Source organism: Python bivittatus, unplaced genomic scaffold (assembly GCF_059951505.1).
Source record: "Python bivittatus isolate LINGU-HERP-01145 unplaced genomic scaffold, Pbiv_v1 ctg000070_np1212, whole genome shotgun sequence".
NCBI classification, from domain to species: Eukaryota; Metazoa; Chordata; class Lepidosauria; order Squamata; family Pythonidae; genus Python; species Python bivittatus.
In genome coordinates this window covers 23,218,251-23,241,687 of record NW_028277034.1, presented here as the reverse complement: position 1 = coordinate 23,241,687, position 23,437 = coordinate 23,218,251, and the positions used below count along the sequence as shown (strand labels likewise).

The following is a 23,437-nucleotide window of genomic DNA, read 5'->3' as shown; positions in this document are numbered from 1 at the left end:
GTCCTGTGGGCCACAACAGGGACACAATCTGCCACTCCTTCCAACCTGCTTGCTGAGCCATAGGATTCACGTGACATGTGCTCCTTGTAGGCCATTCAAATTCCAGATTCTGTCTTTATCTCCCTTATCCATCACAGTGCTGTGTGGAGTGATTATTTTCTCCACTTGTATGACATGGACTTTCTGGGGCTGCTTAATAGGTCTGTGCAGCAATTCAAAATTAAAGGCAAAAAGGAGTGTTGGAAGTGTGCAAGGTGCTTATGTGTAGCATCTGTCTGCAACTCCTAAAAGTCACTCTAACAGAATCCCAAGGAAAGAGAGGGGTTACACTACACTCTTCCACACTCCAAAGTACCTCCTTGCCTTCCATCCCAAAGGGCTGCTCACTCCTACTGCTGAAGACATGAAATTGCAATCTACTTATCTAAGAATACACAGAACCTGTAGATAGATATATGTGGATGAACGCTTTTGACCTGCTGTATTTCTTCAATTTAAAGACAAGGGAGAGACATGGGCCAGAAAACATTCCAGGATCAAACCTTTTCTGCAAAAAGTTTTCCCACTTCAAGGATGTTTTGGTAGTTTTAAAGTTGTAGTTCATTTTTCAGGAGAACAATCTAAAAATTGAGAACCTGAAAGATGTTGCAATTGCCTATTAATTTCTTTAAATGTACTGTTCAAACTTCATAAAGTAGTATAGATTTAACTTTATTCATATCAGATAATGCAGCCCAGATACTTTTGCAAACTACAGATAGTGAGATAAATAGGCTAACTGGAATAGTCATTTGCTTGGAAATTTTTCCAGAAAAAGTTTCCAATTCAATTTTTTCCAGAAAACTCACATGTCTGCATAAAGGCACCCTGATTCAGCACCAGGTGGATCCATTTCACAGTGCACATTTAACCTCTTTTGTCCTTGATACTGACTTTGATCATATACCGCCCCCACCCCTGAAAAATACCTGCTCATGAATATGCCACCATTGCTCTTATACATGCCCTGCAATTTCCTGGCAGCTTCCAGCAGGTAGTCAAATACTCAACCCATCCTGCCATGTGGTTCTTTTCCTCTGGTGCACATCTGTGTGGTAAAGAAAGTGCTTGCCTGGGCTGTCTCCAGTCTTTTGCAACTCCATTTGAGAGACCAAACTTTTGCTATGTCCCTGCCTCTACAAAAAGATTTGGTGAGATTTATACAGGCTGTGCTAAATCCTCTGTTAGCAACTATTGCTAATCCAGTGGAGAATAGTGTGGCAGAACTCGGTGGCTTCTGTGTAGGGGATATTCATCTCATCTAGGGATGCTAATCATGCTTAATACTTTGAGAAATTTTAAAAACAATGCTCAGTATTTCACAATGAAAGGAGTGCCTCATTACTCAGTTTTATTTTATTCTAAATCTTGAAAGGAGCAATTCAAAACTTTTACAGGAAGAAGCAAAAAGTCACTGAAAGTCTTCTTGGAGGACACAACTAAACCATGCCTTTCTCCGCATGGACCTTCTTTAATAACCTTTTGCTTTTGGTAAACACTTTTTCAAGAAGATGTTTGCTTTATAAGAAATGTACTCTTTTATCAACTGCATCTGCCTGTTTTTACTATATTCACTTTTTCTTCTGAAATTACCATGGTATTTTATTAATTGTTGGCTGCACTGAATGATACAAAAGTATCAGAAGGCCAAGGCATGTATTTTTATATAAAAAATATATAATGTGGCAAAGAAATCCCACCGTCAGAGGCTTTGCACTGCAGTGACAGTAAACTCTATCACCATCATTGCTTGTCCATTTCTGTACCAATGGGGGCAGGGAGGGCTAGAGTGGACTAATTGTTCAAAAGAATTGGTAAGTATATACTTAATCTGCTGCTGACACTAATGGAACTTCAAAGCGTTCACTATTATCCATAACCGAGGCCACATATTATCTTCCTTTTGAGTAGTATTAATATTTTTGACCTTAGTGATGTTCAGGCAACCATCACTGGCAGTTTATTATTAACATTATTATTGATTGTTTAAATTTTATTGCATATTAAATGTTGTTTGCCATCTAGAGTCTGTACAAATTGGGGCAGCCTCTAAATACTGTTAAATAATAAACATATAAATAATACAAATTTAGTGAGGCCCCAACTATCAGCTGAACAGAGTAAGATTTACAGAATACAAGAAGACTTACTTCTCAGACATGCTTGCATTAGATTACATTATTAGTGAGGTTTAACAGTGCATGTACAATGTTAAGAGTTTAGAAGTAATAGAAACTACTGAAAATACTTTACCATCAGGTATCATGTGGAAGTTCTAAGATGTTATAGATGTAAACATCTGGGTCATGCAATGCTTCAGATTCAATTAGGAAAGCTTTGGTAAGCATGAGAGTGTGAACATAGTATCTCTTTGTAACTCGTAAAAGCAGCCACATCTGTTTCCAGATGCGTTTCCAAAAAACAGATACAGCTGCTTTAATGAATCACAGAGAGGGCTGCATTCATGCTCTCACCCATTCCAAAGCACCTGTTCCCAATCATTTCTGATACATATAACTGAATATTTATATTCTGATCCAGTGATTTGCTACTACTAATGGCATGTGCCTATTCCATTCAGAATCATATTCCCATGCTGTGGGTAGCATTTATATCTTAATTAGGCTGAAGGAAATAGCTTAAAGGAGGGCTTCTAATATAAATTAGAAGCCATCATTGGTAACCAATGTTAAAAATTATCAAATAGGTGAGCATTTTTCAACCTGGTGTCTTCCAGATACATTGGGACTACATCCCAGAATTCCCAGCTTACATAGCACTTACAGGTAATGCAACACACCTCTGTCACATACCATGAAGACCTGCCAGCAGTAGATAATACTGACTTATATCAACACATAATCCATTCTGATATAAACATTTGTCTATATTACTCTGGATTAAAGAGTTAGTTTTGCAACTATAAATGTCATCATTATAATAAGACAGTGTTTAAGAATTTTCATATGCTATCTGAAAGTATATCAGTTCCAGTCTGATCTTATGGAACTGTTTTAGATACAGAGACACCAAAGATTTATGCCACTGTTGGTAAAAATAATATGTATAAACCAGTAATGCTCAACATTATTATTCTTGTTCAATGCAGCATCAGTGCACCCAAGAGACCAGATGAATTTGTTCCCTAGTAAAACTAGGTAATGTGTGGTATTTCAAATGGCACTAAACTATAACTCCCAGCATCTCTTTCTATTTGCCATGTTTCCTTGGGCTATTGGGAGATATAGTTCAGCAACATCTGAAGTGCCACATGCTGCCTATCCCTGATTTATAGCAACTTAAATTTGTTCTTCATAATAAAACTCTCTGACATTATCTCCCCTAACATTTCTATGTTCTCCCATGCAGGTATTTCTGTTTCTACCTCCACAGTGATCAAGGTACTTAACACAGTAAAAGTTTGTGTACTTGCTTTCCTTACTTGAGCCCACCAGTGGGGACAGTATGGCATTTCTTGTGCTCCAGTAATTGCTCAGGAGTCTTCATGAACTTGTGGCACACATCACATTCAAACATCCGTGTAATCAGGTGGATTTGCAAATGGCGCTCAAACATGGTTTTTGTTTTGCAGACAAAGTTACAGAAAACACATTCAAAACCTGCAGAAGGAAATTACAGACACTATTACCTAAGTCACGCACGACAGCCTTGAGAAAGTGGAGGGAGTCACTTTGCATTCCTTCGCCAACTTTTTACCTTTCTCTGATTTTTCTTCCGCATTTAATAGAGTCTGACTACCAGGCACTACGGAAATAACTAGCAGGTTATTTGATCCCTTGGGTTTGGGGCTGATATCTGCATCTTCTTTACTATTGGCAGAATCACTAAGTGCTGACAAGGAAGAAGAAGAAGGACTGGTTGAGTCACTGGGTGTCTTTCTTTCTTCACCTACAAAGAAATAAAAGAAATTGATGCTAAACATTAACTTGCTTATTGAAACCAGCATGCAATCAATTCAGCTCAGAGATCCATACATGGAAGCACCCTTCCTTATGCATCCCTACCCACACTTGCTGGTCTAAGCTGATTGGGCTAGATGAGACCTCCTCTGAAGTTTCCAGGAATTAAGCTAAACAAATTTAAGAATTCTGGGTACTGGTGAGTGCAATTACAAATTCAGAATTTTAGTAGATGTGTTGGTGCTCAGCAGAGTTTGAGAACAACTATGATCTCAGTGTCAAGAACTCTCCTCTCACTCTGCTTCTCAGCTATATTTCCTTCTAGCTGAGATTAAGCGCTTCAAGCTATTACTTCTGTCTCTCTTAATAAATTGAATGGCTCAATTTATCTTTCCAGACCTTCCCCCACCCTCTGCGAAAGGTCAGGTGATTTAAATACAAAACCAAACAGATTACGGATGGGTAGTGGACATTGGCAGGATGCTAGTTTATTTATGTCCTCTTACTGACCAGATGGAGAGTTGAAGAGCAAGTGTTCTAAAGAAGTCATTTGCATTTTGAGGAGATAAAAAATTAATAAGTTGACTAAGTTAAATGGTCCTATTTAACAGCAAGCTTTATGTTACATGGCTACTGTTGGGTTAAGTTTAATTGGACCTGCAGTTTTGTACCAGCAAGCTTTAACAAAACCTTATTTTATAGTTAATGTAAGGCAATGAAGATGAGTCTGATTTGGGAGGGAGGGTTGCCTAGCTACTCTGAGAATGTAGCCTGACCCAGCAAGATGACCTTATCATCTATCTAAAACTGAGCTTTGAACTACTTATTGCATGCATAATACTGATATAATTTTTATGCTTATTTTAGGAATGTGGCATTTCTTGTACCATAGACTCTTGTTAGATTTTAATGAAGTCTTATAATTTCTCTTGTTAGCAGTGTTGTTTTGGAACTGTCTATGTAAAAGCCAGCCATGATAAGGAAGTTAAATTTCTAACAGGTAAAATCAGAAGCACAGGACTTCCCCCAAGACAGAAACTGGCAAAGTGTGCTTTGGAGTTGCCTGGAGTCATTTCAGCCAGCTAGATGGGCTGATTGAGTATATCACTGGAGGAAATTACTGGCAGGGAGTTTTGACCTTTTTAAAGATCATTTTCTTTCTGAAATTACCGTATTTATTGGTGTATAACATGCACAGGCATATAATGCACCTTAATTTTAAGAAGGAAGTTTGAGTAAAAAAACTTAAATTTAAAATAAATGACTTGGAAGCAAAATAAAGGGAGCTCTGAACTTTTTGTTTATCAATATTTATACCACTTATAAGGTAAATACATAACACGAAAGAAAAAGCACCTCTTTGAATGAAAAAATGAAGTTTTTACAAAATTTTAATCAGAATCACTGCTATCTTGGAAACCATGAAACTCTTTGTCTTCACTGCTATCTTCAAAATCAAACTGAACACTGCTGCTTTTTGCATGCAATATATATCTAATTCTAGATTTAAAACCCAAATGTATACTGTTTTTGCCTGCTGAATCTTACTTTGTAGGCTCTACAAAACAAGGGTGAATTGATAACCTTGTGTGTTATTCTCTGTGGGACGATGACCGATAGCCAGCTTGAAATTGTTTCTGATGAGTTAGAGAATAAAAAGGGTAGTGGGGTGGGAAACACTTTTATCTCAGTGTTTCTATCATCTCTAGAGTTATTAATATGTGAAGTTAGGCTTCTAGCTTGTGTTTGTAATCGAAGTGCTGCCTTTCCTTCTTCATTCTGGAGTTACTGGGTCTACAGTAATTTCTTAAATATGCCTTTTGGTAGAAGATTGTGTCCAGACCATTTAAGAGGAATCAGTGGTGGATAGACAGCTTTATATTTGGGAACATTAGTGGGAATGACTAGAAGTTGTTACTGGCTGAACAACTCCACCTATTCCACCTAGTAGAATTTCTACATCTATGAGTTTTAAAATACAGTTAGCTGTGTATGATATTTTTGTACCACTTGCACCAATTTAGTTATTTTAAAACAGTAAGGCTGTGGCCTTTGAGTGACATGTCAAAGACTGCCCTCCCAAAACTGATGAAGGCCAGAACACAGAAGTTGGCAGGGCCTTGGCAAAACTAAATCTAATTTAACATACATTTGATTGTAATTACAGCTGAACTATTTAAATACATTTAAGTTTATTATTCCATATGTGCTTAAGACTTTTCCAATCCTGTCATATTAAGCATTACAATTTCATGGCAACTTTCGAAGGATCTTTGGGAAGAGCACATCTAAAACGTGGTATTTCTGTGTTCTGGTGCTCTGACAAGATTGGGACTGCTGTATTCACTTATTTCCTTTATCTGCCTGTTCCTCAATCCAGAAAAGACTCTTACAAAACAGATTGTTCCCTTCTATTCTGCCTTATGCAAACTTGAGGTTCCAAGTAAGGTTGAAATACTTATATTTTTCTTTTATCAAGGAAAGTCCAGTATGACTAACTTTTGTAGGAATCTTCCACAGGAACTCCTGTGGATCGGAGTGTTAAAGCAATGTTGGGGTTCTAATTATATTCAATTTTTCAAATAATTATAACTGGACAAATTATATTACATTATTCCTTAGGCAAAATGAAAATCAATGGACGATTAAGTTGAAGAACCTGTTAACATCCTAACCAAAGTGGTTTGTTCCAGGCAAAATCCTTTTTCACGAACACCGAAAACGCTTAAAAGCCTTTATTCAGTAATATTAGACGGGTCTTCTATTTCCACTCTGAATTAGAACTCCAAACTATCTGGGGAGTAAAGCAAAGGGAAGGATAGTGTCCTTAAAAAGGAGTTCTATTTTAAGCAAATAAGAGTCCTCATTTAGCAAAAAGAAAGAAGAAAAGGGACACTGACAGGGAATAGTTTTCTTTCACGATTTTTCTAGCATCCATGTCCAGTACAATGCACTTTTCTGCAGATAACGTAGTTGAGAAGAAGAGAAGCAAGTATTGGTCTAGCAAATAGACTTATTTTGGTTTGCATTTTAATACAGATTTGTGCAGCTCACAGTTCAAAACGTAGACACAAATCTAAATGCCAATAGTTGGTTATATACCAATATATGTACTTTTCCAAATCTGGCTATGCAGTTCTTAACTTTAAAACTCCCTGCGAAATGTATATTAGGAAAGAAGCACAAGTATGTATATATTAGAACAAAACTGCTTGCAAAAATGCATGTATATTAGGAAAACTGTAAACATGTGTACATTAGGGGAAATATACACAAATATGCATATAGATTTTTTCATGTGTGTAACTTTTAAACAAATAAAACAAAAATAGACATTGATGCAGGAAAGGGTCAGACAAAGTTATGGTTGGAAAAATGAGAAAATGACTGGAAACTAACACAACAGATTATCCAGATGCTGACATGACATGTATGTCATAAGTAGCTCATTATGCTATTTTTAGTATTTTTATTTAAGTTGGTGCACAAAGCTCATGAAGTCATGCCTACACAAGTATAGAAGATTACTACTTGTGCTTGCAAAGAATTTCTGAGCAGATTCTACATTCCATGTTACAAAGCATTTGCAAATGCAGTCACACATAGACAAGTGTGAAGAGCTGCTCAGTGAATTCTTGTATTTTCATATCTAATGGAAGCAATTAGCACTCAAAAACTCTTCACAGAGCAGCTGAAAGGAATCCAAATAATGCACAATGTCATTTTTGCACATGACAAAACAGGTCAGAATATAAAATCCATTTGGCCATAATCACCCACTTCAGGTTTTGGCTAGCAGAATTTTGCAATGGCAGGACCAAATTGGTATGATATTGCTCAACCCTGATGTAGATTAGTGGGAGAGAAGCAGCAGGAGGAGACAAACCTTGGCACAGAGAGAGGTTATCACCTGCATGCTTGGTGGCAACATGAGCCTTCATCTCCGCCTCTTCCATGGTAACAAAATCACAGGCTGTGCAGCAAATAGAAAACATCCATTGTTCTTTATCCACATGAAGCGACATATGACTGACAAACTGGACATTCATCTCGGTTTCAAATCCACACACATGACAACTGGAGGCAGGAGAAAGTTAGAAATATTAAAGAATGTGCTTTTATGGATCCTCTGTGATACAGATGAACATTGTTTTTTTTTTTTTTTAATTCAACCTGACCAGCTCCTGATTTTACAAACTGTTCAGCTAAAATTGCACTGGGATATTCTTTTGTCTGTTGAACTGCTTCTGAACTGACAGCCTTGCCAAGCTGATTAAGGGCAGGCACAAGGCAACAATCCCGAACATGCTATAATGATGCTAAATAATCATAAAGTTAATTAACAACTACAGGTTCCAGATGCTGCACATCACCTAGCTATTTCCTTTGGGCAATAAGATGTGCTGCAGCTTTGCCAAGATGTTCAGTCAGCCTGCTATGTGGACAAATGGGGAGCTCACTATGCTCTTCACGGCAATTCCCAAGTTTTGGAAATACCCAGTGTCAGCTTGGGATCTAGTGCAGAAACATCTGGCATTCTTAACACAAGCAAGCCAAAATAGGCTCAGGGTTTTTTTCTGCCTGACTAGGCAAAAGCATAATCAGATACACAAATAGAAATGGCACTGAGGGACATTTTGCAATCAAGTCCTTATCTTGTAGCACTGATTTGGCCTTTAAAGCCATATCCCTGATTTGGCACTCCACCTCAATGGACCACAACCCTCAGTAGCCCCATTTTCATGCTGGTTATAGAGAACAGGAATTGTGATTCAGCATGTCTGTTGGATGAAAGCTGAAAATGGCAGGCCTAAATGGTCTTGGACCAAGGAATTTCAGGGGTCATCTCAAGAACATTGTCTCTCATGGGACTAGGGAAAATAAATTTTATTTGTTAGATTTATTTCCTGCCTTTCCTCTAGGAGCACATAGTATTCTAGAGGCAGTGTCTACCCCAAAATCATCCAATAAGTTTCTATGATTGAGGGTGGACTAGACCTGGATCTGTGTTTTAAGCACTGCACCAGACTATTTTGATTTGGATGACTAGAGTATGAAACGCTTTACAGAAAGATCCATCTCTATCCATTTTTAATTGAATAGTGAATATAAGGCTTTCCTTAGGCTAAGAACACTTTAATCTCTTTTAATTCTGTTTGTTTGCTGCTAGCTTTTACTGTTTCATTATATTTTAAGTTCTAATTATATGGTTCAATTTAACTGGTGTGTGGTGCCTTGATTTTGATTCAAAAGATAGCATGCATGTACTTACTAACATATAAATGAATTATTTCTATAGCTAGTACACTTTACAGCGTGTCCTGCAATTGTTTGAATGTTAACAGACCAGATACCCAATGTCCAATTCACTCAACTAGTCCAGAGATGGCCACTTGAAATTGCATACATTTTTGCTGCAGTTGCTTACTATATGGATCCATTTATTTCATCATGCTACTACTTGCAATACTGGGTTTGTGGTGCTGGGGCTTTGTAGCAAGGTACTACCCATGGTTTGGATCCCAAGCTACCCACAGTTTGCATTCCAAGTGCAAACCATGGCACCATGTTCATGCAAGACCTTTATGTAAGGGGGAAGCAGACAAATGAAACAATGCAGTTATTCAGGAGCAAGTACTGTAGCACATTATAGACAACTGGAAACGTATAGCTCATCATATCTTCGTTTAATTCACATGTCAAAGGATTTTTAGAAGATCAAAAGCCAAGATTTTACCCAGTACCTACAATTATGATGTTCAAAAGTCCACTAATATCAAAAGTGGCTTCAGTTCCTGCTAGACCAATTCTTAAGTTAACAAGTAAGGCATTTTGAACCTGTTATTCTAGAACAGTATAAAAAACATGAAGTTTGTCCTAGCATGTATGGACATAAAGGAGCTTCAGAGGTAGACTGGAAAGTACAAATCGGCAGTGGAATATCTGCAATACAACAGCAAGGGAGAGAGTAATACAGTTTCATCTTACTTCATTTCTTGGGGTGTGCATAACTCTGATGTTCTATTGTAAAATGGTAAATGCTCTGACTTGGACCTTGTTGCAAGCCATAATAAACTCATCAGATTATCCTTAAATATAAACAGTATGGTGGTTACACTTTTATAATCCGACAGGCCTAAAAGGAAACTGGGACCTGGGCTCTGAGCTTGGTTTTCAGCGGGATCCTCACCTGTAGTAATAAGGGTGCTTCTTTCCATCACTGCCTTCAGAAGTGACAGCGCTGACAATGTCCTCAGTGTCTGTACTCACCAACTTCACAGAATGCACAGTCAGATGCTGGTTCAGATTAGCACGGCACTTAGCAGCATATGGGCACAAGTGGCATTTGTATTTTCTCTCTTCTGGAAAGAAATGTAAAAAAAAAAAACTGAGCCGAGTTTCTTGTATGCCTCTCTTGTCACAAGTATGTGCCTAGGACTTCAATCTTAATGAAGAACGGCTGCACCCTGTGAGCCTTCCGGAAAATGAGAGCACAGAGGAAGAGAAGTGATACCTGCTCAAATTCTCATCTATAAGAAAGTGATTCTCTCAACCAGAATGCAGAGGCATATTTCTAAAAAAAAAAACAAAAATAACCCACTGGGAACTTTCACAAAAAGGTCTTTTGCACCACTTAATTTGGCACCTGTGCAATGCTGTATCTGCCCTTTGGCAGCTGAAGTGGCTCAACTGCAGGATATTTGGAACTCCAATAAAAGTAGTTGCTTTAAAAAAAAAAACATTCTGCTGTTGTCTTGTGGTCATCTAGATTTTTTTGAAGCCCAGATATTGTGAGAGTTGTAAAGATTTCAATTAATAGAGAAATTTAACCTGAAATTCCCTGGGTTTCACTGGTCAGTGGATTGATTTTAAAAGGGTATGCTACTTTGATTTTTTTAAAAAATAATACAATATACAGTAGGTGTACTAAAAGGTTATTTCTTTCTGCAATTTAAAAGAGTGCAGACATGGTAAAACACTGAATCAATTTTACCAAAGCAATAAGTGCAAAGCAATGATCTAGAACAGTTTCCTCCAGTGTGGAACTATTCAAATGTCCTGGACCTCAATTCCTAGGATTCAAAGACAGCATGACCCAAATCCAGTATATCAGATTGAACCAGACTGGGAAAGTAGAAGAAACCCTTCAGAATACTTCAAGAAGCATAGCTGTTCAAAACAAAATGATCATAATCTTCATTCTTATATCTCCATTTGATGTTTTATCATATACAAATAATATTTTTGTGCAAAAAAAGTCTAATAGTTTAATTGGATATGATTAACACATTTCCCAGTTCTTTTTCATATGCAAATATAATGTTGATTAGTTATCTGGTATAGTTATATTTGTTATAATCACATTTCTGTATTAATACAGATGTGTACATGAGTTTTGATTGTACATCTACTAATTACAATAATGCAATCAGGCCAGATTTTCTACCAGAAGCTGGATTCCAGATTCCATTCATTTGTGGGAGGAAATGAACAAAGTCAGCCTTTGGGGTAGGATTTCAGCACTAGTTTCATATTAGAGATAGTTTGATTTTATTATTATTTACTTATTTATTAAACTTTATTTGTGATTACTGAAATCTCTTGGAGGTTTACAATAAAAACCAAAGTTATTAAAGTTAACATTAAAGTTAAAACCAGAGTTAAAACCAAATATTTTAACAAAGAAATCAAATAGTAATCAAGATTAAATGTCAATTTAAACATCTTTTTTTAAAATGTATTCCCTTTACTCAGTATAGAGTATGTTCCAGAGATCTGAGGTGACTACAGAAAAGGGTTCGCCTTTCTGTTCTTAATCAACTGTTTTCTTAAAAGTGAACAGCCCTGCATCTTATCCCCCACTACTAGACAACTGATCACTTCTATAAATGTGGTTTTCTTTATACCTATGTTCCCTTTAGGTTTGCAACTGGGTGGGGGCAGGCAGTTTTTATTACATAGATGGATTTGATTCAGAAGATTTCAGTTACTGATCCTTATTTCATGGCTGTTCCAGACAATCACAGAAAGAGGAGAAAGATGTATTTTAATGATGGTTTTAAGTAATTGCCTATGATTACTGCAGTGATTCCAGATCTATTCACTCTTACTTGCATTCAAAAAATTGTGCTCTGTTGCCCTGAAAAAAAGAGTGAATTCTATCCTATCTTATTTTAAAAACAAAGTGTTACCTGTGTGCAGGGAGAGATGTCGGGACAACGTCTGTTGTCGGCCAAACACTTTTCCACATACATCACAAGGAAAGAGCTGATCATTAAATTTCCAGGATGGCAACCCATTTCCAGCTTCCAGTCCTATCTTCTCTGTTTCTACTCCCCCCAAAAAAGAAAAAAAAATGTAATTCTAGTATTAGTAAGCCAAAGGCATTCTCAGATTGTCTACTGTGTCTTGCTAGATATATAATTGGCAACAAAAGGAAACTGTCTTGCTCTCAGTGAATATGAATATGAATCAGACTTTGCAAAACTACCAATCAATCCTATTAAGAATTTGTAAATTAATATTTCACCACTATAGAAATTATATTAATTTGAATCTCTTCCTTAGACAGAACAGGAACCTCCTCCAAGTTATAATCATTTTAAAAGTAAGGTAATAAACAATTCAGTTAAAGGGCAGGGAGTTAGGGTAGCAGGCATTAGCCCCAACTTACATGAAATTCTGCAAGCAAGATTCTATCACATATGCTTTCTTCTACTTTAATCTTTTGTGTCTATAAACAATAATCTCTCTCATTGACCATTTCCAAGTAGCTGGTGCATCAAACTTGGAATCTGGATTTATTTATTAATTTAATTCTAAACCTTATTTCCAGAGAACATCAATTCCTGTTTAGAACACAGCTGGTTTTCTTGAGTTTTAATATTCCCAGTTATATTCTTGCTTTCTGAATATGACGTGACTATTCCATACTTCCTTAATAGCATTAATAAGAAGGACCAAAAAGGAGGACAAATCTGAATTTAAGAGAAACCCTACCTACCTTGAACTACAAAGAAAAATGAAATTCAAAGATCCTGAGCAATCCTCACTTTCCACCTCTTGTTAACCTAAGTATGCCAATTCCGTCTGAAACCAAATCTGGACATTTCCATTTCCAATAAAAAGTGTACGTGATACATTTTTATATGTGTGTATAGTGTGTAACCATTGTTAAAATTAAGCAAAATAAGCTATCCCACTTATAAAATAAAAGTAATTCTTCTGTCTGAATATATTAGCCTCATACACCGACTATTCTCACATGGAGAGACACATAATACACTTAAAAACATAAATACATTTCCCAGGGGCAAAAAATAAGGAAAAACAACAGGATAGAGATAGGATAAGGGGAAGGGTTAGATGTATTGGGAAGGGAATGGATGGAAAAAAAGGAACAAAACTGTATGGAGATGAGGTAAAGAGAAGAGTTAGTTTGAAAGGGAAGGGAAATAAAGAGAGAAGCCCAGTTTAGGCCTTACAAACAGGTTTAAAATTCAGAAGGCAAGCAGCCCTTCTCAAAAGATGGCTAATGTTCAAAGGCACCCATGACTTCAGCAACAATGTCTGCAGTCGTCTGCTCCTCCTACCTGCTGGTATGTCTTCCATACTATCTGCTATTACAGCAGTCTTTGATTCCCTGTCCATGCCCCCTTCCAATTTCAAGATGATTATTTGAGGGAAACAAAAAGTATCAGGACTTCCTTTCTGAGCAGCACTGAATTCTGCTGGGATAGACTGTTTTGGGATAGTATGTGCATGAATGTATAAGCAATTTGGACAGCTAATGTAAGTTGTGTCTGAAGGATACAGTGGGGCAAAAAAGTATTTAGTCAGCCACCAATTGTGCAAGTTCTCCCACTTAAAAAGATGAGACAGGCCTGTAATTTTCATCATAGGTATACCTCAACTATGAGAGACAAAATGGGGAAAAAAATCCAGAAAATCACATTGTCTGATTTTTAAAGAATTTATTTGCAATTCATGGTGGAAAATAAGTATTTGGTCAATATCAAAAGTTCATCTCAATACTTTGTTATATATCCTTTGTTGGCAATGACAGAGGTCAAACGTTTTCTGTAAGTCTTCACAAGGTTTTCACACACTGTTGCTGGTATTTTGGCCCATTCCTCCATGCAGATCTCCTCTAGAGCAGTGATGTTTTGGGGCTGTCGCTGGGCAACACGGACTTTCAACTCCCTCCAAAGGTTTTCCATGGGGTTGAGATCTGGAGACTGGCTAGGCCAGTCCAGGACCTTGAAATGCTTCTTACAAAGCCACTCCTTCGTTGCCCGGGCGGTGTGTTTGGGATCATTGTCATGCTGAAAGACCCAGCCACGTTTCATCTTCAATGCCCTTGCTGATGGAAGGAGGTGTTCACTCAAAATCTCACGATACATGGCCCCATTCATTCTTTCCTTTACACGGATCAGTCGTCCTGGTCCCTTTGCAGAAAAACAGCCCCAAAGCATGATGTTTCCACCCCCATGTTTCACAGTAGCTATGGTGTTCTTTGGATGCAACTCAGCATTCTCTCTCCTCCAAACAGGACAAGTTGAGTTTAGACCAAAACGGTCTGCTTTGGTTTCATCTGACCATATGACATTCTCCCAATCCTCTTCTGGATCATCCAAATGCTCTCTAGCAAACTTCAGACAGGCCCAGACATGTACTGGCTTAAGCAGGGGGACACATCTGGCACTTGTGCACAGGGATTTGAGTCCCTGGCAGCGTAGTGTGTTACTGATGGTAGCCTTTGTTACTTTGGTCCCAGCTCTCTGCAGGTCATTCACTAGGTCCCCCCGTGTGGTTCTGGGATTTTTGCTCACCATTCTTGTGATCATTTTGACCCCACAGGGTGAGATCTTGCATGGAGCCCCAGATCAAGGGAGATTATATGTGGTCTTGTATGTCTTCCATTTTCTAATTATTGCTCCCACAGTTGATTTCTTCACACCAAGCTGCTTGCCTATTGCAGATTCAGTCTTCCCAGCCTGGTGCAGGTCTACAATTTTGTTTCTGGTGTCCTTCAACAGCTCTTTGGTCTTGGCCATAGTGGAGTTTAGAGTGTGACTGTTTGAGGTTGTGGACAGGTGTCTTTTATACTGATAACAAGGTCAAACAGGTGCCATTACTACAGGTAACGAGTGGAGGACAGAGGAGCCTCTTAAAGAAGTAGTTACAGGTCTGTGAGAGCCAGACACCTTGCTTGTTTGTAGGTGACCAAATACTTATTTTCCACTATGGTTTGTAAATAAATTCTTTAAAAATCAGACAATGTGATTTTCTGGATTTTTCCCCCCATTTTGTCTCTCATAGTTGAGGTATACCTATGATGAAAATTACAGGCCTCTCTCATCTTTTTAAGTGGGAGAACTTGCACAATTGGTGGCTGACTAAATACTTTTTTGCCCCACTGTAAATGATATGCTCTCAAGCCTTATACAATTCCCAACTCAGCAAGTCCAGTAAATATAGAACTGTATAAAACAGCACCCCCATCACAAATAATGAGCGTCCAGAGAAGGGTTTTTGTTGTTGTTCAAATAGGCTGGTAAACAGAGACAACAGCCAAGTCATTCCCTAAAGTGCTTGCCTTCTCAACATCAAGACCTACACAGTTCCAAATATAGAAAAATAATGCCTTTTCACAATAGTAATTTGCATGTTTTACCACAATGTTGATAGGAAAGCACTAGAAGTATTTTTGCATATCCAAATAGCATCAGACTCAGTTTTAATTTGAAACCCTTTTCTTACAGCCCCTTTTTGTTTTCTCTATTTAATTTCCTGCTGTTATCAAGACATATTTGGCATCCAAAAAAAGGGTCTCGTTTCATTTTTTAAGAAAAAAGAAGTGTATTGTTTCTGCAGTTCAGCCGAAATGCATATTCCTGTTCTGGAGATCTTAATGACTGGGGTGAAAATAAATAGCTACATATGGTTCCCAATAACTCCCATAATGCTTGTCAATGTTGCTTTCTTTCTGAGACCCAACAGCACCATCCTTTATCCTAGTGGTACTCCTAGACAATTTAGAACATAGAATTACTTGAACTGGAAGGATTCTTTTATGCCATTGAGTCCAACCCCTAGTCAGTGTAGTAATCAAAATTAAATGTATCTCTAACAGTTTAAATTTTTAAGGTAAGGCAGTTAAAATTTTTTAGTGAAAAAGAGATTTTCTTTTGTTTTCACTGATTGGATTAAACTATTGTATTTGTCTGCTTCAGTGATTACAAATGGAATTATTTGTAATCCACCAACTATTTGTAATGTCACCAATCAAGATGTTTCATGGAAATCATCACAAATGTCTCACCTCCTCTTATATGGAATTTGATGCTGGAGCCACTTACATGTTTTGGTAAACAATCTAAGGATATTTCAGATATAAATATGGCTGGAGTTGGAGATAAATTATTATTATATTCAGATGCTATTTTAGGTTTAATTCATAATTATCAATGGTCTATACTAAAATGTGTAAATATTGTACAACAGTTTGACAGTTTGTTAAGATCTTACAATGAGATTAATTCATCAAAATATTCTTTTTCAAGGGCTGGTTTATCATCCCTTCTTCCTGTCCCTCTCTGATTTTTGTATTTACAATCCACTAATAACTGAGTTGTTTCAAGTGGCCAAGTGTATAATGCAATATGTAATGTATTCCTGTTTGAGATCTCTCTGAGCATAATGGTTCTGGAGTCCAATGTATATAAAGTACCTTTAAGCAAGCTAAATTACCGTATGTGACCTGTAAAAGTTACTATTAAGGTAGCAAAAGTTAATACTGTATGTAAGTCCATCCTACTGATGTGAGTTCATCCTGCTGATAAGTATTTACAGCTAATACTGTTTTCCTTGGTAAGAAACAAGTCTTTCTGTTAAACTAGGAAGTAAATATAATGCTCAAAATAGAATATGAATTCATTGAATTCTAGAGCTTTCTGCTTTTTCTTTTTTTACTTTAATCACTTCCTTTTTGATGGAGAAAAAGAAGAGAATTCAAAATCAGAAGCTTTTTTCTCCCCATATATTTTGTGTGACTGGTGGAGACAACAAAATTAAAGGGTGGTAGTTGAATAACATTTTGGATAGAAAAGCAATGTGCATTTATGAAAAATACCTTCAAGAAAGTCAGCTGGGATTCTTTGCAAACAAGTAAGAAGAGAAAGCTCTAAAAAGAATTAACTGTAGAGGTTATAGAGGTCTGGCCCAGGCCTATATCACCAGTCACATATAAAGCCAAATACAATCCATCACACTGCTCAGTAATTTCTAACTTTTGTTGCTAACCCAGGACTAGAAAAACAGACATGATCAAGCATCTAGTACATTACAATTACATGTATTAGTCTGATGAAACATGAACTGTATAGGCCTCTTATAGACACTTTAGCTAAGTATGATCAAATAGTAATCTGTCTATCTATATTCCCTATTACAGTGGGAACGCAAATAACAATGGTTATCCCTATGAAACAAAAGCCCTCTCTGTTCCACTTGCATGTATGGCTGTACTACTGGCAGTGCTCTTTTTTCACTTATATAAAGCCACAGCAACCTGGATAGATTGTCAGTCAAAGAAAATGCTGTATAAGTGAATTACTGTGATTAATTCAAGCAAGGCCTGAATGCTAGCTTAACTGAGCAACATAGATCTATGCAGTAATTATTACAGGCTATTTATTATAAGCCCCATCTCTCAGAAAAGCCACGGTTCATACAGCACTTGAAACAACAAAAGCTTGACACTTGAAGGGTATCCTCTGGGTGCTACCATTATCTGCTATTTGCCTTATAATAATACAAATTATCCTTAATGTGTGATTAATCACGCATCTTCCAAATTAGCCTTCTGCAAAGTTTAAAAGGCAGACAGAAGGGAAATGGTTGAAGTGTGTATGAAGCTTTTAACTTCTCTGAAATCAATTGTGAACCATTCTTTCAATTATTAGTTTTGAGTTCAAGAGGATGGTCATTTGACTCTACAGCAACAACAGATGTTTTAGCAGAGTTTTTGAGTACTTAATCAAAACATGCTTCGGAGAGAGAAATATGGTAATGACTATAGGAAAATATCAAGTATAAGCCAGTTCCAAAAGCATGGTTGCTATAAATCTGAATTAATTTGGATACAAAGAATCAGATTCAATTAGAACTCTGTGTGTCTCTTAAAAATTCCTTTTAGCATTACTTGTTAGCCTTCTGGTTTTCTTATTTAAGTATCTGAAATAAAAAAAACCCCATAGATTCTGCATGAAATTCCATAGGAAATATGATAGTATCAAATTCTAAATGTTTTCAAAAGGTGCTGAAAATATACTTTGTAAAAGCTTGCACTGCATCTATCTATACCATGGAATCTTTCTTCTTTTAATTTTCCTCAAAATGTTTGCTTCTCTGTTGCAACCTTTTGGGGAATAGTGTGCCAATATTTTCTAATGTGCTTTCATGGCCAATTTTACTATCACTGATTCTCTGTGGGGTCCTCATCTTAATGCTGTACTTTCTCTGAAGCACAGTATCCAAACTCCCAACACATATTGGACATCTGGAGTTGGCAAAAAGTCTTGCAACAATTATTCTACACTAAGTATTCCCTACTACTTTCTTCCAACATTCATACCTATATGGCATGCAGTGTGGTGTAATGGTTAGAAGGTTGAACTAGCCCAGGGGAGATCCAGGTTCAGATCTACCTCAGCCATGGAAGGTCACTGGGTAACTATAGCCCGTCACTCTCTCTCAGCTGGACTTATTTCTGAGGGTTGTTGATATGGGGAAAATGGAGGTGGGACTGCTAGTTTTACCACCCTGAACTTGAAATCAAATATATCTGCATAAAACTAACTAAATAAATTGTACATTCTGTTGTGCTATACACATTTTAGCCCATCTAGGATAAGAAGTGGATGATGTAAGTAGTGATCATAAAGTAAGTAATACATAGGAAATAATGCAGTGTGCATGCTGATACACACCAAGAATCCATCATGTGTAGAATCTGTAGAGTAGCCATATGGTCTATCTAGTCAGATTTTCCCATTGTTTAGTCATTCCACATACAGTAGCCAAAAAAATATATGGACCAATAAATAATTCAGATTTTAAACTTTCATTTAATTCTTTTACAATCAAGACTTTTATTGAATAGGAGATATGAATAAAGCCATGTCAACACATCCATTATCTGCAGAATAGTCTTTTTCATCCATTTTAAGTAGTTTGTGTGTTTCCTCCCTAAAGCAATAGTTACAAGAAAAATCCTTTTGAAATCTATTATTTTACTGCAGCTGAGACAGAGCAGGAATTAATAAAGCCAGAAATAAAAGATAGCAACAAAAAAGTTATTTTACCTAAATTAGTAAAATTATTAAGTTTTATTCTGAACAAAGATCTTGTCAATATAAATCAAGTAGCATCCACTGTTATGTCTCTGTTGGAAACTAGTATTGAATAGCACAAGCAGAAAACCTTGGCAGATTGGGTCCAGTACCAGCAAGTTTGAAAGTATTCTTAAAAAAAAACTTGGTCATGAAGACCTAGCTCTTTTAAGAAGTCTATAATGCTGGGAAAGGTGGAAGGAAAGTGAAAAAGAGGATGACCAACAGCAAGGTGGCTGGACTCAATTACATCAGTGATGAGCATACCATTGGCACAAATGAAGGACCAGGTTGGGGACAGATCCTTCTGGAGAAAACATATCTATGTGGTCACTAAGATTATTTATTTTTATTTATTCATTGTTAAACTTGTATGCCACCCATCTCCCCCAACAGGTGACTCTGGGCGGCTCACAAACACAGATATGGTAGACCTTCTCATGAGCCTTTGGACCTAGGGAATATTGACAAGGATTCATGCCATCATCAGCCCCATTCATCCAGGCAGCAATAACCCAAAAATAAACAAAGAGGAAAAACAAACAGAAAAACTAGAGGTGCTCTAAGACCTGACTTACACAAAATATTTCAATTTCCACTCTGAATATTACCTTCCCTCCCTTCCTCCCTCACCCCACTTGGTCTACATGTCACCCTCTCAGCATCACATCTTCCCCAACTTAGTCCCTCAGAACAGAAGACAAGCCATTAGAAGGAGTACTAAAAAGCCTCCCAGTCTCTCAGGGATATCAGATCTCAGCTGCAAAAATATGGATAGCCACTAGTGTTGGAATCTTCATATGTCTCTACTACCATCAAGTGATCATCTGGATTTTTGGAGCCCAGATACTGATTGCCCTACAAATTTTCCAGTGCCTGTAACATGATGTGTTATCATCCTTTCTCCATTTCATTTTCAGTCTTAAATGAGACAGTGAATGCATATAACCAACTGGTCACAAGTTAAGGTCACATTGTAAAGTATCAAATCATTTTCATGCAGATGCACCAGTCCTTTGTTTTTGTGGAGTGCTATAAGCCTATATCTTCTTCTCCTCTAAATTAAATAGTCAGCATTCTTTTTTTCCCCATCCAATTGTACTTCAGGTAGAACCTATTTATGCTTATACAATTTGATAAACATTTTATAAATAAAAATATACCATGAACCCACTCCATACATCTGATAAAAGTGAGCTGGGGTTCAGAAAAGCTTACACCTTTTAGTAAAATTCATTAGTCTGAAAAGATGGTACCAGATTCCTTCTGATTTTTGGCCACCGTAGACTAATCTGACTTTCCTCCTACAATGTATGAAAAGATATATATGTTGCAAGCTCCAGCAACCTTCTTTATGACCTGATCAGAGATTTTAATAACATTGTTTAGTAAAGGTACTATACAATGCCATATAGAGAGCAACAGAAGCCCTATGCTGGTGGGCACAGAATTATGGAATTTTCAGGGTACGGTGCATTGGTGCAATATGTGGAAACTTGCCCAGTGAAATATCAAACTGTGGTTCACCTCCTTTCACAGTGAATTGTTTTCAGTCAGTGTTGATGGGAAGGGAGAGATTGTGCCCACAGCCTTTCACTTGTGGGATGCCTCAGGACTCAACACTCTCCCCTCTTCCCCTGTTTAACATCTACATGAAACTACTGGTGAAGTCATCCATCAGTTTGGGATCTGGTATCATCAATATGCTAATCTCAACCACAAGCTGCACAGGTAAAGCTGTCAATGTATTAACCTAGTGTTTGGAAGCTGTACAGGTCTGGATGGGGAGAAACAGACTTCAGTTCAATCCTGACAAGACTGAATAGTTGTGGCTGTTTGGCACCCCTGGGTCAGACATTTCTACTGTTGGTCTTGGATGGAGTTGCACTTCCCCATTTGAGGCTAGTGTGAAACTTGGGGGCCCCCCTGGACTTGCAGCTACTGGTCAAAGACCAGGTGGCAGCTGTGGCCAGGAGGTCTTTTGCATAGGTTCATCTTGTGTGCCAGCTGCACTCTTTCCTTGATTGGGAGGCCTTTTGACTGTTACTGATACCCTGGCCACCTCACAACTGGACTGCTGAAATGCGCTCTACATGGGCCTGCTCTTGAACACCATCTGGAAGCTACAGCTTGTTCAAAATGCAGAGGTGTGTGTAGTAATGGGTGCTTTTCGTTACGTCCATGTGTCAGGTCTGCTTCATGAGTTTCACTGATTACCAGTTGCCTTCTGGGTGCAATTCAAGGTGCTGGCTATTAGCTATAAAGCCCTCTAAAGCATAGGGCCTGGTTATCTGAGGGACTGCTTATCTTCAATTGTTTTTGCCTACCCAATGTGTTTGGGCAGAGTGGATGTGGTCCATGTCCTCTCAGTTATGGGGGGGTCATCTTGTGGGACTGAGGAAGTGTGACTTCTCTGTTGCTGCCCCTGCCCTCTGGAACAGCACCCCCCCCAAAACATTTGTATGGCATCCATTCTTCTGGGTTCCCGAAGGTCCCTCAGACCTAGCCCTATTCCCAGGGTATGCCTGTGGAGGTTCTGTCATGTTTTCATTGGTATGGCTGTTTTTAATCCAGGCTGCCATGTCTTGTTTTCATGTTTTTTTTAAACTGTTTTTATTTGTATATTTTGATACTGTAAGCCACTGAGAGTCTTCAGGAGTGGGTGGCCATAAACAACAAAAACAACAATACATGTCTCTGAAATTAGTATTATTGTGAGCATGCTTGTTTCCATCACATGCCATGCAAATTGATTTTCCAGTACCTGCTTCCTATGGTCTTGTTTCTTCATTATGTGAACTTAAGAGCAATAAGGTAGAAGGCAAATTTTCTTTTTTTTTAAAGTACAGTGTAAAAAGAATTCACATCACTCCAGAATATTCTCTGTTTATAGAAATTCACAGTATTTTTCTTGTATCATATGAAACAAGAACCCAAATAACACAAATTGATCTATTAGACTGCTGCAGGAAAATCCCTCAATCTATGAATTTGCAAGACAGTAATCACCGCATGTAAGTACTGTAGAGAGCTAACCATGTGGTGATCTGTATGTGGCAGCTTTAAGTAGTAGCATTATGCAATACTGCTATGATTATCAGGAGAAGTGGTTTCTAATGCATCAGTGAAGAAACAAGCAAAACCTGTTCTTAGAACATTGCACCAGGAAAATCTAGATTAATCTCTTGCATTAATCTTAAATCCAGGAATGTTAACAACAGATATCAATGAATTTAGCTTATGGCCAATGAACTATCACTAAATCAATTATTTGCATTTGACAATGTTTAATTTTGATTCATTTAATTAAATTACTCCCATTACCAAAAAAAAAAAAAACAAAAACCTCTAGCTCAGCTTAGGATTATGTCCTTCATATATATATACCTCCAAATATCAGTATCTAAATCCCAGGTAGCCTAATGGAGAAGGATTAGGATCATTTGTTGGCAAATTAAAACAAAAACAAATTACTAGACTGTGTTGTGCAGAGTACAGCAATGCTCCCAGAAAAACTTTGCCCAGGGAAAAATACACATCAGCATGAGGGGTCTGCAAACTGCAATGTCCATATCTTGTTCTCCAAAGAAACTCAGCCAGAAAATATATACTATCTGGTTGTTTATTGATAAAAATGCAAAACTTCATAAAATACAAGTTGTATACAAAATATAGGAAAAAACACATCTTCTCATAAATTCAGCATCCAAGACTTATCTTCAAACATAAAGTCTCTAGCCAAAAACTCTCAGAGAAGAGGTACACTACTTGGTTATTAATTACAACTACATAACCCATAAAACTACTTAACTACATGGTGGCTAATGCTAAAACAACTGCAAGGCTGGGCATACACTGCTCCAGTTATATTGCCACTCCATACCCCCCCACTGGGTAACTAGCATACACACGCCAATAGGTGACAGTAAATAGCAGTATACGTGCTAAAACACAAGACATACGATCTCTCTCTAGACACAACATTTCTGTGGAGATAACGAGCTGCATCCTTTCCCATGAGAAAATCCTAACAGAATGATGGGTGACTGAAATAATCTTCCATTTGCCCAGATGACTAGCTGC

At 37.5% G+C, this 23,437-nt stretch overlaps 1 protein-coding gene across 9 annotated transcripts in view; it reads right to left on the bottom strand.

The window, feature by feature from the left end:
• The window catches only part of ZNF827 (zinc finger protein 827), a 154,218-nt gene that overhangs the window by 6,671 nt on the left and 124,110 nt on the right, over positions 1-23,437 (bottom strand). For 3 of the 9 annotated variants that reach the window (XM_088132797.1, XM_088132802.1, XM_088132793.1), the window contains 5 exons: positions 12,152-12,289; positions 10,150-10,321; positions 7,846-8,036; positions 3,757-3,948; positions 3,482-3,659 (listed from right to left, as the gene is read on the bottom strand). In XM_088132797.1, the coding sequence (XP_087988923.1) occupies positions 3,482-3,659; positions 3,757-3,948; positions 7,846-8,036; positions 10,150-10,321; positions 12,152-12,289 (871 nt within the window). Of the gene's footprint in view, positions 1-3,472; positions 3,660-3,688; positions 3,949-7,845; positions 8,037-10,149; positions 10,322-12,151; positions 12,290-23,437 lie in introns of all 9 variants that reach the window. The other 6 variants (XM_088132798.1, XM_088132799.1, XM_088132794.1 and 3 more) reach the window with 6 other exon arrangements.